The sequence below is a fragment of the Chlamydotis macqueenii genome, chromosome 12, assembly GCF_036417535.1.
Source record: "Chlamydotis macqueenii isolate bChlMac1 chromosome 12, bChlMac1.mat, whole genome shotgun sequence".
NCBI lineage: Eukaryota > Metazoa > Chordata > Aves > Otidiformes > Otididae > Chlamydotis > Chlamydotis macqueenii.
Window position 1 is genome coordinate 20808468 of NC_141567.1, and position 17403 is coordinate 20825870.

At 37.7% G+C, this 17403-nt stretch overlaps 1 protein-coding gene across 4 annotated transcripts in view; it reads right to left on the bottom strand.

Annotated features, from left to right (window-relative positions):
* ENTREP2 (endosomal transmembrane epsin interactor 2) overlaps positions 1-17403 on the bottom strand; it is a 130215-nt gene that overhangs the window by 24369 nt on the left and 88443 nt on the right. For all 4 annotated transcript variants that reach the window (XM_086757373.1, XM_086757372.1, XM_086757371.1 and 1 more), the window contains exon 4: positions 14103-14234. In XM_086757373.1, coding sequence (XP_086613499.1) covers positions 14103-14234 — 132 coding nt within the window. The remainder of the gene's footprint in view (positions 1-14102; positions 14235-17403) is intronic.

Sequence of the window (17403 nt, forward strand, 5' to 3'; positions counted from 1 at the left end):
AAAGAAAAATTACTGCTTTCACAGTGGACTCCAAGCTACAGCTATCACAAGAAAGATACCATGAAACAGACTTCTAATTTAAAAAAACCCATATAGAAATTCATTGCTTTCAATAGTTGAAATTACAACTTAGGGTTGTGTGTTAAAAAATTCAATGGAAACTCTAGTATGAAACAGAGAATTTTATCCTGTATCAGATACTCTATGCATCTAAAACATTTTAAGAGAAAAGCAGTGACTACATCTGGCATTTCACCTTGTGCTGGTCAAGTAAGCACAAATGGTCGTGTTGTTTTTTTAAAAAGCCCCAAAACATTTAAAATAGAACATCAAATATTTCTGTTTATGAAGTAGAATTAAATTAAAAAAAAATGAATTAAAATTGAAACATTTTTATAGCAAAGGTAGGATTTAAAAAAAAAAAAAAAAAAAAAAAGCAGCATCCATCTCTTCCAATCACTGGATTTTTATTTCCTTTCCAACAGCCAGGGAAAAGGAACACTGACTGAGCGTGCTGGCGACATTTCAGAACCGTTGCATAGCTGTTGTACTTGTGACAACGACTGGGCTCAGGCCGTATTCCGAGCAGCCAATAAAAGTATTTGAGAAAAAGCATCACAGAGAACAGATGAAAAACAAAATCAAAATTGTTAATATATCACGAGTGAAAGCACTCACTGTGTAAAGAACATTCTGTAGGATCTAAGTTTAAAACAGTATTTCAGTCACTGCCGGTGCATAAAATAGCTTCCACGCTATCAAATCAATGCATGACTTGCTTTGTTTTTCCCAACATACCAAAAAAATGATAGAAAGGTGCGGATGTACTCCTGCCACTGTAATTGCATGCCTCTCAGGCGGCCTTGATTTGAAGATGGAAATGCCAGCCATGGGAACCAGGCAGATATTAAATGGGTCAACAAGTCCTCACCATTTAATAGCTCACACTGGGCCACGCTGGCTCTTGCTGGTCTGGTCAGTAGTTTTCTGTGGTCTTTGCCAGCCCCTCAGCCAAGGGAAATAATGAATCAACAGCATCAACAGCAAAACACTGGGAGGGCCAATCTCCAACTCACACAGAAGGTGATACAGAGGACTCATTCAAACACAAAGTCACACAGACCCACCTAGAGCGTTCAAAGGGAGGTAAACAGGCCAGTAAATCCCTAGCGAGGCACTTTGTTAACAGCGGCACAAAAAGAGATCGAGATCCCGCGTGTTCCGCTTTCCCTGGGTAAACCCGGGTAAAGAACACACGGCAGAGACAAGATCTAGGGTAGTGCTCACTACAGCCATTTAGAACCAAAAGATTTAGCTAATCCAAATGTATAACTTAATACCATTTATGCTAAATAATTAAATCTACATCAAAGTCGTTAATTAGGATCCAAAGTGCCTTTAAGACCCTCATACAACTTACTTGCCTCACAATAGACTCAACTGTGCCTCTCTCACTCATGAGATGTTTCTTTGATCTGTTCCTAAAGATTCAGTGTTTATCATCTGAGTGTCTACCTGAAGTCTACCTCACAGCTGCAAAACATCGCTCTTTCTTCCACAGCTCTTGAGAACAGCTATTCCACAGCTGACTTTTACACCTTTAAACTCTATTACCATGCTTCAAGTCTTGACCTCCTTTGCTGCATGACATATTAACCCCATTTTCTCTGGTCCTCGACGGAGACCAATTTTCCTCTGATTATTTTCATTAACTTTATTTGGTTTACCTCAAGTTGGTCCACATTTTTCCTCAAATGCAGAATCATAAACTGGGTGCAACTAAGGCCTTGCAAAAACTGACTATAGCGTAAGGATTATTTCTTGTGCTTTACAAGCCGTACTCATCCTTACACATCCTGCAGCGATGACTGAGCTTTTTTGCAGTTGTACATCACTGATTTATCTTTCGTTCAACATAACCCCAAGATGCTTTCCTGCAGAAGTACTACCCTCTTCATCCTGCTACTAGCTGAGGAGAGAAGCGGCATCATAAAAACAAAACTATTTTTACTGGAGAAAAGCCAAACACCCCCCCCTTCATTCTCGATTATACTGATCTCACATTTATAAAAAATAAGGAATAAATCAAATCCATTTCATACTAAAGAGATACAGAGAGAAAAACTATTTTTCCCCCCAATTCCTTCCTCCCACATTCCAAAGCATAGAGTAAAACCAAGTAACACTTTTCATTTTTAGTTATTTTCCCTTCTCTACCAGTAATTGTAGAAAACCTCTCCAGACAGCGTCAAATCAATCATTTTAACTTTTATTCATGGCTAATAACACACAAGGTTAAGTTGACTGTGCAAGCACCCTGAGCTGCAGCAGCGTTCCAGACTGAACGCTCACAGTGATCATGACTTCTCTGTTGTGGTTTGAGATTTTTCCCCTGCCACGCATGGCTAGCTGAGCTCAGTTTGCTATTCAGCATTCAGCTTGTTATGTAGGGCAGGGATTACTGCCCGCAGTACCAGTGGCCTCTTCCCACAGACTCCTTTTCCACACTCAGCATACCACAATTAGAGCATTGTTCCCACTGCAATCTCTTTCAAGGTGAAGATACAACTGGAATGTTTCAAATGCAGCGATGTAGAATTTTTACGTATTTCATAAAGATCAATAATGAGTGGAAATTTATCAGTCAAGAACATAACAAGACAGCATAAACTAAACAAACCTGGAAAAGAGGTTAAGTTTAAATGTTTAACAGTGAAGGTAATAACCGTGCAATGATTATGCTATCCTCACCACTACTAGGTATTAACGCAAGACCAACTCAAACAGGAATCCACCCACAAACCAACAACCAGCCTTTTGCCTCTGCCCCCAAACAAACATTAATCAGCCTCAGGCAATTTAGCATTTTCAGGGAATTTCCTCCCTGTGCCCTCTAGAACAAGTAATTAGGTAATTCACAGGACACTCATTTATTCAACCACAGATAGCAAGTGAGCAGGAACAGGCTATCAAGACGTAAAACCCTCCACGGCCAAACACGCAACCAGAAAGACAGCGCAGGTGCTTATGCCGATTCCAGCCAGAATGCCATGACAATTAGGATGCCCTTTAGGAAATGTCTGTGAAAAAGCAGTAACCACAACAGGGACAATCTTAATTCTCCACAGCACCTGGCCAGACAGCTACATTTACACACATAGGGGCCTAAAGCAGTAGGAAATCTCTATTAAATATAAAAGTAAGGATCTTTAGTGACTGATTCTTGGTTGCTATCTGCAAGAACTACACTGATCAGAACACATGACTCTCTACTGGTGTGAAATATGATTCTTTGCTCTTCACAAACTGCTGAACCAATCTTCTCTTACATGGTATTTTTCCAGCTATTTTAGTCTCTTTAAGACAAAAATCTGATTCTTCAGCATGTTTATGATAATTAATGCTCTGATAGGTATAGCATACTACATGAATTATTCTTCCACAGGTTCTGTATACAATTTTCTTGCAGCACCTTAACTCACTAACCACAGAGGACACAAACCCCTTTAGGGGTGGAAGCAGCTGTTAGAAGTGCCTGGAAGCAAGCCTAGATCAATTCAGATACAGACCCACGGGAGTTCAGACGGCATTGTGAGCTGTTTCTCTGTGGCCAGTTACGCTCCCAAGTAGGTCCCTTGCTAAATCTCGAAAGCTGAATTTGAATTTAACACTGATCTGTGAAAAAAGCAAGAGGTCATGGTTGCAGAATTCCATTTTTATTACAGCTTAGTAATTACCAAATTAATTGTGTCATTATCTACATAGCCATTTATTACCTTTTCTCTCCCTAAAAACAGACACCTTTGACTTATTCTGTGGTCCCACGAAAGATCCTTGTGCATTCTTAAATCTTCTTCGCGCTATTATCCACATATCTTACTTAAGGAGAGAACAGCTATTTTTTCTTCTTCTATTATCAAGTTAAGCTGTTTTCAGTGTTACTCTTTTGATACTGTTTCTGTGCTGCTGCACCTCAAAGCTCTGCCTGTACTAGCACAATTAAAATAATACTTTGCAATGAAAATTTTAAAAACATTTATTTCCCAAAACAATCACAAAGCAAAAAGTATAATAAAACTAAACCTTCCCTTTATATCTATTGGGAGGTTACCTCATCTTCAGCAGGGATTGCCTTCTCACAGAAACTCTCCCATATTTCCTGTGCTCTCTCCTCCGTGACAGTCACAGCCACCTCTGTGGTCCCATAAATTCTTGAAATAAGCACACTTTTGCATCCCTGAGAGTTCAAAACCAACTCAGAAGGAAACGTTTGTCGCACAAAATTTGTGGTCTTGTAAAACATCTCAGCTGGAGATCTTCAGAATGAAAGCAGAGTATAAGATCAAAATGAATGTAATTCTTCAGCTGTACAAAGACTCTGGAGCACCAAACTCTAAACCCACCAGAATGTTGAAAGCTGTATTAGATGAATTGCACAAAAACATGGCTGTCTGTGGAACAGAAGACATGGACATTGGGATGTAGCCCTTTGTGGAGTAGTCATCCCGTGCCAACGTTTCTCAGAGAGACAGCACTATAAATAACACTGTGTTCAGATATACTGAGCCCCAAGAACACACTCTGGCAGCAAACTCGAGTGGCTACTAAATTCAGGAAAGCAACTTGTACAAAACTGATTCTGCCAAGCCAAAACTGTAAGTGGCACCAGGCATAGCTCTCTTCTCACATCAACCAACAAACTGAGAAGCAGAGACTGCCAACAAAAGGAGGTGTGTTGTCCTGGTTAAATGGCGCGTCTTGACCGGCTTTCCATCTTCTATTAGTAGGATTCTTAAAAACACGCTGTAAACAAAGAGAATAGGGTGATCCCTTAACTTGGAGCAGTCATTGAGATATCTGGAGAAATGAAGGTTATAAATGAAAGAAGAAATATAAGAAATATAACAATTAACAAAAAGAAACCATGAATTGTACCATCTCTGAGTTTAAACATGGTTTAACCACAGAATGCCAAGAAATGTTAGTGATAGAACTCCAGACACCAACAGAGGCAAAAATCACTGTATGAGCTTTATAACCGTAAAAAGGAGGCTAAATGAACCTATTTATGTCCTATTGAGAGGCTGTGCACTAATCTGGTACATGCTCTTAAATATTTATCAACTAGCTGTCAAAAGCTAGTTTTATGCACGTGCACTTTCTTGTTTGCTGTGCTTTCTTCAGCATAATAGCTGAAAACTATCCAACGAAAACCAAATATTAACTAATAATACCATAATGTAAGTATAGAATAGATTATTTTAGTTTCATCTTATGTAACAAAAAGCAGCAAATCTTTCAAATCTTAGCTCCAAATGAAACTGAACATTTCCCCAGTCTGAAAGTCTTAACGTCTGTATTAGAGGTAGTAGAAATGTTTCCGTGAAAAATGCCATTTTAACACTACAAATATATGAACTTCAGTTTGAATTTCAGCCAAAACCAAAGCTGGAGCTCTCAGTCAGAGCTAATATGCAGCAATATATCACAGAACTATGTCAGCTGTGGCTGAACAGAAGCAGAAGGGATATTCCTTGTCTCCTCCCTCTTGTTCATATGCATTAAGTCTAATTAGGCTGAAACACCTCCCCTTTGGGTTTATGTCTACTTGTTACACTGGAAGGCAGCCTTATGGGATGTGTTGTTAGCAGTTTGGAGAAAATCTTAATTTTTCTAAGCTGGCTGTGACAAAGCGTTTAACATGTTCCGGATTTAACCAACATTGGTTCTGTTTTCCTGATGCCACAACTACACAAACTCCACACCGCCCTAAGCAGCTTGCTGCCTACGAACATCCAAACCATTCAGAAGTTAGGTTTCCCAGAGCTTTCAGGTGCACCAGTAAGCACTGCTGGCTACACAAACAGCGTATATACACCTGAAAGTACATAACTGTGGCTTTTTGCATGATTCTGGAATTACAGATACGTGACCTGGCTGCAGTCCCACACTGAGCAGTCACCTCAGCTGCAGTTTCTCAATATTGTTTTATGTGGAAGGCACACAGGTGAGACACCTGTGAAAATGTCACTAAAATTAAGCCACTATTTAGAAGGGTGAAAAGACTCTGCAAACGGGTTGTGTGAACTGCAACTTAAAAATCCTGACGTTAGCCAAACAGTTGGCCAAATCCAATCATGCAGTAACAGTGGCTCTCCAGCAAAGTGACAGCTTCATATTTTGCAGTGCCATTCTTTTAAAATCCTTGACCATGGCCTTGTAAAGGGACCCCAAATGCCCTTTTTGGATGTCCTATATGTCATCTGCTCATCCAAAACATGGTTACTTCTCTTTAATGGAACTGCTTTTAGACTTTAGCTGATAAATAAAAGCTGCCCAAGCTGTAATCTCTGCAAATAAGTGTAAGTTACAGACTGCTTTGTTGACTACATGATTGTGAAAGTTATTAGTAGTATTATCTGAATGTAGTATTTCAGTATGTCCATTCTACATATTAGTTTCTACGAAGAGTAGCTGTAGCAGCTCCTGGCTGTGGTAGGGAAGGAGTAGCACAGCCTCCCTCTGACGAGCCTTGCTCCAGAAAGGAGCTCCAGTTTGACACAGCATAGGAAGACTGTCTGAACAGAGCTCCTCTCCCACAGAAAACAGACAGCCATCTTGCTTATTTCATAGGCTTCTACATACAAAATTTGTGGTGAAGAGAGGGTACCTGCCATCCTCTTAAAAATCCCAGTTGCATTCCCAAACATCCAAGGATCCTCACCACTTTTATGCCAGTGAGCTCAGACAACATGAAAACAGAGTGTTTTTAAAAATCTGAAAGTTTAGTTGTAATATTTTAATATATAATTTTAGGGTACCATTCAGTGAGAACAACATATGAAAAAAACCATACAGTAATATACTGAAAAAGCAATTTGTCCTAAACACTCATTTTCTTGGTTTTCCATTAAACTGCTAGGCGATAAGGCAGTCAGATGGTATTAAACTGGAATAAGGAAAAAATTGGTGATTGATTTATCGCTTCAATAATTCAACTGTAGAAACAATCATTTAACAAAGTAATTTAGAACAGCTGTTAGCACACGCAATTACCTGTCAGAAGCAAAGAAAATCTCTGGAATGAGACAGAATTTAAAACGAAAAAAATGACAATGGCACGCGTACCCCATTAGCTATGGGAGAGGTGGCAAAACTGGCTCCTTTATAACCAAAGAACACTCAGTACAAGTGTATTCACCCTTCTGAAATTCTGCCCTTCAAAACGCAATTTGTCCTATAACAGCAAATATAAAGCAAAACCAGAATACCACCGGTTTGCTCTAATGGTGAGCCATATTCATAGAGTTCCTTCATCTTGGAAAACAAAGTTGTAACTGAATTTCTCTCTACTGTCGGTTGTCTTCCAGAACCAGCTGTAGAAAAACCGTATTTGTCAACTCCAGCTGGAAGCCAGCTGTAATACATGTAGTAATACATGCAGTCAACATTAACAGCAAAAACTCCATGTAATTTGAGCTCTGGAAGGGAGGTACTACACGACTGACAGCAGCCTGCATGTGAAACCAGGCAATAAGGTGAATTTCTAACGAACTCTGCTTCCATACGTACAGCATCTCCAAACTCATAGCCATGAAAAAGCAGTAGGACACATTAACCTTTCAAACGAGGGTGTTTCATCTTGTTCCTACACACTTTATTCATCAAATACAGAAGCACCAAGCCAAAACCCAGGAAGTTTCTCTGAAACTTTCCTTCAATATGTAACCACCTACCATAACAACTGTTTTGTAAGGGCTTGAAACAAAGCCGAGTTACAACGCTCATGCCAAAGGACTTCAGCGTAAGCCCAATAAATTTACATGCTTCAGGATAATTGTTATTTGGAAAAAACACGGATGGTCTTGCTGAATCTGTCTTCTTTTACCAAACTATCGCAGGAGCTTCCTAATTTCTCTTACATACCTACTAAATACAGATCAAAAATCAAGTAAGTCAAAATAAAATGAGAATCTCTGGACACTTTCACAGCTCAGCTCAAATGTAAACTTCGGTAAATATTTAATCACTCTTTGGCGTTTTATATGATAGCGGTGAATGGTACTGTCATTAAGTCACATGCATGAAGATCAAACCAGGGAATTTAACATTCAATACAGACATGTACCACCCAAATGAAGCACTCTTACCAGAAAATAGTCATTCTTTCTGGCAAATATTGTATAGAAAATTATTCAGCTGTGCTGCTTACACAGAATTGAGAATCTGTATTTAAATCTGTTTTGCTTTAGAAGGAAACAAAGTCCAGATCAATTCTTCTTGTCCCCACTTACATCTGTCTCCACATTTATTTACAACATCTAAAATATTTATTATTTTTTGTGAAATGTATTATTTATGTTCATATTACCAAAAAAAATCCTACATAGCACAAACCCAGTACTTCCTAGGAATTCTAACCTGTACGAAAATATTGAACTGGCATCTCTCTTTACAACATATTTATTGCTGGCTCAATAGATTGCTTTATTTGTTTCAATTCCTCCGGAAATAAAAGGTTCGTAGTCTTTGAGGCTCTTAAGACGACTGCACTTTTGAGAGCTTAGTCAATACACAAGAAAAGGAGTATAATAAGCTTGCTGGTGTGTAAAAAAAGAACACTCTAATCAGTAGCCCTGAATACGTGGATCTAAATATCGACGCTGATCAAGGGCTAAAACCAGCTTCGCTTCTGCAATTCTGTGAAGATGATTTCTTTTCTCCTTGATTGACTTTAATTACAGTGCATCATTTCTTATACTACTGTAACGTGAAAAGAGATAATGAGCAGTAAAGCTTCTTCACCCATGAAATTAGTGTCAGTGTACCTCTTCTGTTCATGAATTCAAGGGTAACAATCCTTTTAACTCAAATTATAACTTCAGTTGTTCTAACTGGGTATGTCTGAAAAACACTAGAAAAAAAAATAGCTGCTCTACTACTCGGAAGACTGGCTTTGCTTACAAGAAATCAATTCTGAAACTGTAAATGGAGAAATGGCCAATGCTCCATAAAATAGATTTAAGGTATGAATTTTATATGGGTCTGAAATATTTACTAAATTTTTAAAGAAGCAGTGCACAGCTGCTATTTAAGAAAATAAAACTCAAAAAGGTCTTCTCTGCTTGGATGCAAGTTGGCATTCCCTCATCAAGTCAGGTGTCTACATTAAATTTAGCACTGGAGATATGTTAAAGACTCCTGAAAGACTAAGGTTCCATAAAATAACTGGATAAGTGCGCAATAAACAGGTTCCAGTAATTCAAAGAGGCAGCTTTTCAGCCATGAGAAACGTTCACAACCGTATTCACACATTGCCTAAGCTAGGAACAAATACATTCACAAGGAAGGAAAACTATGAGCAGACTATGTCTGCTACACAACACTTACTTAGAACTTTTGCATACTTGTAAGCTCAACTATTCAGACTACAAATCCCACACTGAACCGCTCTATTCTTGATGGTATCTGGTACAGTAAATACACTCTGAGCATAAAGAATATTTTCAGTTACCTGTTAAGGAACATGAAACAACTCTAGCATTTAAAAATCTGATAGGAATTTACTTCTTATTCTGCACTGAGCTTTATCCAATTTTAAGCAGATTATGAAGTCTTTTAGGAAGTCATTCAGCAAAATTAAGTATTTCGGATTTGGTCATATAGTGAATCTGAGGAAAGTCTGTTCTTGTAACTCTAAAGAACACATTAGGAATCATCCTCCTCTGTTCTGCAAGTGAAAGTACACTCTTCCCATACTAAACATCTGGGTAGGCTTGGTCATCAGGAAACCTCCTAACAACGTATTTGGATTCAAAGGACAGGAAAGGAAAGGTTCGCACAGAAGCCTGTAAGAACCTCAAATTACATAAATCTCTAATAATCATGCCTAGCTTACAAACTAATGAATGGAAGCAGTAACCTGGAAAAGACTATTTATATTGTACTTTAATTTTAGCAGCTCCAAATCAAATGTTTATGCTGAAAATACAGGCAGGGAATCAGCTTTTCCCCTAGCCTCTACAGTCACAAAACCACTCTACAGAAGCACTTTAAGTAAATTAGGAAGCAATTATTTAACTAGCAAATTCAAAAATTAGCATACATGACGGCAGGTATAGTGGGCTGTGTAAGCTGTTAAAGTAATTAAAAATACCCTACTGAATCATTATTAAATCCAAGCAGCAAAACATTCTCCTCTTACATGCAAATATCAGAGAGTAATAATACATTAAAAAACAATTTATCTTCTAATATCTAACTTCATCCTCTCAAAACACAATCTCAAGAAGATAAGCTTTGTTGCATGCATGTCTTCAATAAGTTCAGGATATTCTGAGTTTAGGAAAAAGGAATAATTTTCACAGATGAAAGCTGTCAGGAAAATTCAGTCTTTGCACTTTAATTAACATTACAAGATAAATTTCATCTACAAACCAACACATTCACTGCAGACTACTATGTCAGCATTTTATGCTCATTCAGAGGTGCAATTGTTTAAAAAAGGCATCTCATTCACACTGGTCTCATGTTGGCAAAGGTTTAGGACGTTGCCTGAAGTACAATCAGCAATGTAATCCAGAGATACCATTTTATACCTAGGTCTATGTGTGCGTATATATAAAAAAGGTTACTCCTCTGCATTTTTTCTGGTTTTACCTGCATAAAAGCCAGCTTGCACAGCAACATCGGATGACTGAGAGCCAGTCAAGAAAGTAATACACTGCTGGTAACATCTCGGCTAAACTGACTGGCTGTTTTATGTGATACACTACTTTTAAATCTTCAGCAGTTTCTGAGCCTCTAAGAACTTTTCCAGTAGAGCTTCAGCTCTTTAGCTAACTCAAGCCTCCTCATAACAGGTCTGTGCTCCTGTCCTGTTCCACAGTTCCCTTAGCACTCCACAAACTCTGGCATCTTTGGCCATAAACTTCTACTTCATGCATTAGAATCACTCCTCTCCTGTTTGGACAGAAAGTAAGAGCAAAACGAGCTCAACTGAAGTCTTTCTCAGAAAGTAAAAAATTACTCAACTGCTTCCAAGCACAAGATAAGGTAAGATTACAAAGTGTTATTTGCACAAGTTGTGATCTGTTGGTTCTGGCAAACAATTCATTTCAAATGATTGGTTTATAGATATTGAAATAATAAGCCTTTTGTGTTTTACCCAAAAAATTTCAAATGTTGGATGTTTTAAGATTTTAGAATACCAAGTGCTGTAAGATTCCATTAATTGTAAGGTAAGGTAGTCTATATATCAATAAAATAAAACATTTTGCCATAGCTTTGTGCTTCAGCTCATGTTTTTCTTTTAGGGATTTTATTGCATGGAAAAACCTTATCTTTTTCCTATCAGGATAATGTTATCTTTTCCTCTTCAATTAAGTTCATAAGACAAAAGTAAGTCTGTATAAGATTTAAGAAGCAGAAGACAAATGATTTCTAATATTTCATCTTATAAAAATTATTTTTTCAAAAATCATTAATTATTAAAAGGAATGTCCTGAAACAAACTTTCTGGTATAACAGCATCCTCTCCTACATTTGTAAAACCATTGTATATCTTTGATGCTAAACACAAAATCTCTGTAAACCAGAGTTTGCCCGAATCATTATCATTCACATTTGTGACACTAGACCTAACTTCAACTGGCAAGAGTGAACAGTGAGGTACACATTAGGCTTGCAAACATGTTTTTTTTGACGTATTCATCTTGATTTACATGATTTACTGATCCTATTTGTATGGGATGTGAAGTTCAGCATATGAAGTGTCTAACGCCAAGCCTAGTTCCACACCAGCTGAATTCAACCTGAGTGAACTTTGCTGTTGAAAGAGGTGACTCAGAAGGAACAGGCAGGCGCGTGCTCCTTTTGGCATCTGGGCTACAGCACTTCACTGCACTCTACCTGCCAGGTGAAGGCTTGGAATTTCAGTAATCCCAAAGGTGGATCTGTGTGACGGAAGAAAGCGTAGCTCTCATGGCCAGACTGTTTTCACTAAAAGGCCAGTGCAGATGCTGTGGGCTTTTGGACCAGACCAGATCAGTTAATTGAACAGATTCATTCTGTGATGACATGACTGCTAAATCCAAACCAACAAACTCAGTGGCAGGAAACAGCCAGATACAGAACTGCCCCTTCTGGAGGTAGCTCTGTGGAAAAGCAGATTGAGTCGATGCTAGTGAAACTGCATCCTAGGTCCATCACATCTGTGGTCACGACCTCATTTCTGTACACCCGATTCTTAATAAATGTTTAGAACTCTTTGAAAACCGGTAGGATTTTTGAATTCTGTAAACAGGCAGGATTTGCTTTTACCTTAATTTGGTTTGAATTAAGTCAAGTAAATTCCTAACATAGGATTGAGTTGTTCTAGAAGCACAGTTATTGTTACAATCAAGATAGTGAGACACCAACATTCTTTAGCAGCACAAAATATTGACCCTGAGTATCCAGAGGAAAGCAAGCAATCTCATTTTCAGGGACAGTTTAGGAGCTATTAATGCAGGAAATTGTGTGGAAAATGCATCTTCTGGTGAAAAACAGTAACCAGAAAATCTCTCCACTGTAAAACAGAGCAGATGGATCAGACTTGGGTGCCTGCAGAACTTAACGGTGGTTTGTCACAACATGCAACTGTGCTATTTTTACTAGAGATGTGCAGACAAGGCTATAATGTCTTATAAATAAAACTCTAAACCCACCAATACACTGTCCTTGAAATGGGTTGAGTCTCCAACCCTTACAACAGCGAAGTGGCAGAGTATTTTTGTCCATTTTACTGTAACATATGATTTTGTACCAAAATTTCACTATTCAAGTCATCACAGGAATTAGCACTCATCTCACAGATCATGTATTTGGTCAGCTTTTGCAATCAATACTCAAATCTATGTAGGTACCTGTGGGTGATCATAGATAGTGCAGTGCTAATTCTTGTGTCATTCCCGTTAAAATGTTTGGCTAGTTCATGCAGGCTTTGAAAGGAAGAAATGACACAGATTTACAAAGGAGCATAAAGAGATGATTCAGAGCAGAGACAACAAGAACAAATAAAGAAAAAAAAATTAGAAATTTTTCAAAACAACTGCTAAAAAAACCACTCAATATCATGCAAGACATGATCCCCACACAATTTAGCATAAACAAGACTGTAGCCACTGTTATTTTCCCTTGTCTTGTTTGACTGCCTAGGAACAAGATCAGAGAGGCAATATGTGTGCAATTGTTCTGTTCACAGTGCAGCTGCTACTACCAAAATGACTTAGTGGAAACATGAAATTTTTACCCCACCCTCAATAAAGAGAAGGAGCATGAAACCTACATAATGTTATAGATAAAGGTGTATAATCTTAACTCTGGTACTCTACACTTTCTCTCCCTCTGGCTCCCCAAACAGTGAGCACAGTTGAGCCTTTGTACTCAATATTCCTACTAAAATATTCCTTTTATAAATGACGGAATTATATTTTAAAATAAATCATATTTTGTGCTTCCATTCTGATCGCTGTATTGGTTAGAAACCTTACCCTGATTTCCAGCATATGTCACTTCTACTCACTTCATATGCTGACAATGTCCTCAAAGATAAACAGTTCTTTTCTCTCTCATTAAAGTTTACTCTACTGACATATTTACAGCAAGCAACCATATGCTCCCTCAATCTTTATTTTTATAGGATCAGCAAGTTAGCTTTTTCTGTACGACAGGTTCACGGTTTTACATCTGTCATACTTTGAAGAATGTCTTTCTGAGAAGTTATTTTCCTGCATTACCTTCTCAGAACGCATTTCTCTGAAACTACCACAGAATACAATCCTGAATTGAGCAATCCAAGAAGCAGTTATTCTTTTTTTAACCAGCAATGTCAAGATATGCTTCTTTTCCTATACAAATACAGATACCGAGTGTGTAACATTAAACCATCTTCATGCACAGATGCACTAAATTCTGCTGGATGAAGAGATTTGGATTTTTTTTGCAGGTAAGAGTATATGAACACAGAGAAAATCAGCGACTCCTTTCATCACACACTTCTATATTGTTAAGTACTCACTATTTAAAACTGAAACAAACTGTTAATTCTTGTCATATCGCACCTTTAGGGTCAGCCTCACAACATTACACTCCTGCAGAGGGTTCAGTTTCAGCGTTTCTCCCAAGTTACTGCAGCCTGATGTTTGATGCTGCATTTCACAGCAAACGCAGACACCATCACTGTCAAATTTAATCTGTGGAGGGGGAAAAAAAAAAAACAAAACAACACCAACCGTCAGAGAAAGTATAAATCAACAGAAATACACTTCCCAAGAGTTATATTTACACTTGTTGTGACAGTAATGACTACTAAATGCAAAATGAAAATCTCTGTGCAGAATCTCCTGAAGCAGAATGCCTTCCGTGTCTAACATAAGCTATAAAATCAGGTAAAATGGAGAAAGAGTATACAATACCAAGGAAGTGTGTTCTATCTTTTATGCCTCTTTCTGAAAAAAAATTTGCTTTTCAGGGGTAAATGAAACCAAAGTAGCTGAACTGAATAAACATCAAATCATACCCAACGGAGAAAGACAAAAAATAACAGAAAAAAAGTCAGAAAATACATGAAGCATTCATGATTATAAATGTAACATACTTACACATACATGGAAAAATAATTACAAAAGAAACAATGACATATACTTGAGAAAAGAGTCATTTCATACGTATTTTTACTTTGGAAAAAGGTTTGCTTCTCTATTTTCCTATGTTCAGTTTGTCTTGGACACAATAAGCACTCAATGTTTTTACATTTTAAAAAGCATTATGCATTCTGTTCTTCAAAGACTTGCATTAAAGCATGCCTTGCTAAGAATACTGAATCCTGACCATTCTCAAAAAGTAAATTAGAGTTAAGATATTTCCGAGTGATTCTAAAATAATTCCATTCAGCTCCATTAAAATAGTCATTATACTGATTCTGACTTCCTCATTAAAAAAAACAAACAAAAATCAAAACCAAAAACCATAGCCATGTTCATTTTTCTGCTTCCTTCAAAAAAAGGACTATTTAAAGCAAAAATTTAACTCCATACATGTTTTTACCTAGCCTGTTAATATGAATTGTCATTGCTTTAAATTATGTCAATTTGGCATTTCTATACCTTCTCCATTCCCACTTTTGCAATTATTTAAAGGGCTAACAACAGGATACAATACCTTACCTCTCCAGATCACTAGCTCCAATTCAGTCTGGGTTTGCACTGAGAAAAGGAATTAGTATCACATGGGAGTTCCTTGAACTATGAGCTTAAAAATACCAGATCCCAGGTTTCTACACTCCAATAATCAGTAGCAAAAATTACACTCATGAGAAACTTCCCTGGCTTTTCATGTAAAGAATAAAAGTTTCAATGTACCATCCAGGCATACTCAATCAGTCCTGTATTCCTCCAAGTAAAGATGGAAGCACAGTGGCTGGGTGGTGAGAGACAAATCACCATATTACTTTTCTACACAAAAAAAGGTAATAATAAAACATTAAATTTTCCTAATGCAAATACGCATTCACTATTTTAAATTCATATTCTCCGTAGGATGTTGCCAATTTCCTGAACAAAGACAGATAGTAGCATTCCTTGTAAAATTACTTTGCACAACCTTATAAATAAAATCATTTCAGCGCAATATTTTCTTACTGCTTAAGACCTTAAAAAAGGTTTAAATTGTTCATATAATCTCAATAGCTACCTATTTAACTATATGTATTTTTTAGCATCACTTCTATCAGGCTTATAGAGCACTCTCTGCTTACATGCTGGTGACCAGAACAGCAGTTGGAAGAGCAGAAGCAAGAGTCCATTAAAAAAAAAAAAAAAACAAAAAACCATAATAAACTTTACCAGATGAGATGTAGATGAATGAATGCTTGCCATATACAGTGATGAAGGCATGCTCAGGGCAGGATGCTGTCTCAGTGGGTTTCAACTCCTGAGACTCCAGATTGCCCTCTAGCCAGTATAATTTGTAAAAAGGCTTTAGGAAAAATTAGGTATATAAATTACACCATTTCCCATATACTCAAAGGCAGGACTTGAAATAATTCTCTATGGCAACTCATAGAGACTGGTCATACCCTAAGCCATAGACACTGTAAAACAAAAAAAAGAAAAAAGTTTGAGTACATTTATAATAATTGTGTTGTTTACTTCTAATTAGCAAACAATTTAATTCACAAAGCTGCTTTAACAATTTCATACTGTTTTTTTTTTTAAATTCCTGTAATCTTTTAACAGTCTCTTTAAAAAGAGAAAGATTTGAGCAAAACCCATCTGTATGGTTTATGATCAGATAACCTCAGCTCTTCAAATCTCTGGAAAATACAAAGCACTAAATGGCACCGGGGAGGTCTTGCTCCTGAGCCTTTCTGGAAACAGTGCCAAGTGTTAGATAAATGCTACAGAGGGAGTTTGAAACTTATGCTTTGAATTTAGAGCTGTGTCAAAGTCAGTGGCCGGAACGCCACAGCATACCTGCCATACTGGCAGCAGGCATACAGCAAATCAATACAGTCTTCAGCTGCTAAAAAGTTTTATAAAAGTTTTATAAAGAGGAAAATGGACTTCAAAGCTGTCTACTGCAAGATCATTTCTTCTCTGGTTTGTGCTGCCCCTGTTCAGCGAAAGGTAGTCACTGACTCGCAATGGGATGTATTTGACATTTCTAATAAGAAATACAGACCCAAGTCTGCTTTTATCTCATGTAATGACCAGGTGTCACAGAAATAAGGCTGAAAAGAGAAATACTTTCTTGGTCAAGATTCCCAGTCTATGAGAGATTCTCAATTCACTCTGAAAGAAGCTCCCTAACTTTGTAGTGCCCAGTAACTCTCCCTTTAATTCAATTCTTAAAAACAGTTAAAAGAGAATTGTTTACATGGAAGTTCCTGCAAAACACAGGGACATCTTAGAAATCACAGCGTATCCAAAATCACCTGATATTTGCAACCAGACTGCAAAACAAAACTCTGTTTTAGTCTTAGGCATGCGATTTTGGAGAGCTGTTAACAACTTGCCCCACCGTGCACCTTTTCCTTCTAAGGACTGTGAAGCGACATCGTTGCTAACTTGCGATTTTGTACAGTACAAAAGGCTGAGCACATCGTCGCATTCATGCTTTCAACAATACAGCCGCTGAAAGCAGTTTCGAGCCCCCGTACTCCAGAACGCTCATCCCTGCGCTGCTGCTGTCTCACACCCGTGCAGACAGGATCAAGAATTCATACAGCTACCCTGTGGGCTAAACATTTTCACAATTAACTTTGATTTTTTTTTCTGTGTGGAAGTGGATTATTTTCAGTCCAGATCAGAGCTCAAACACCCTCCACTGTGTGGCTTCATAAACCAGACAGTAGCACAAGCA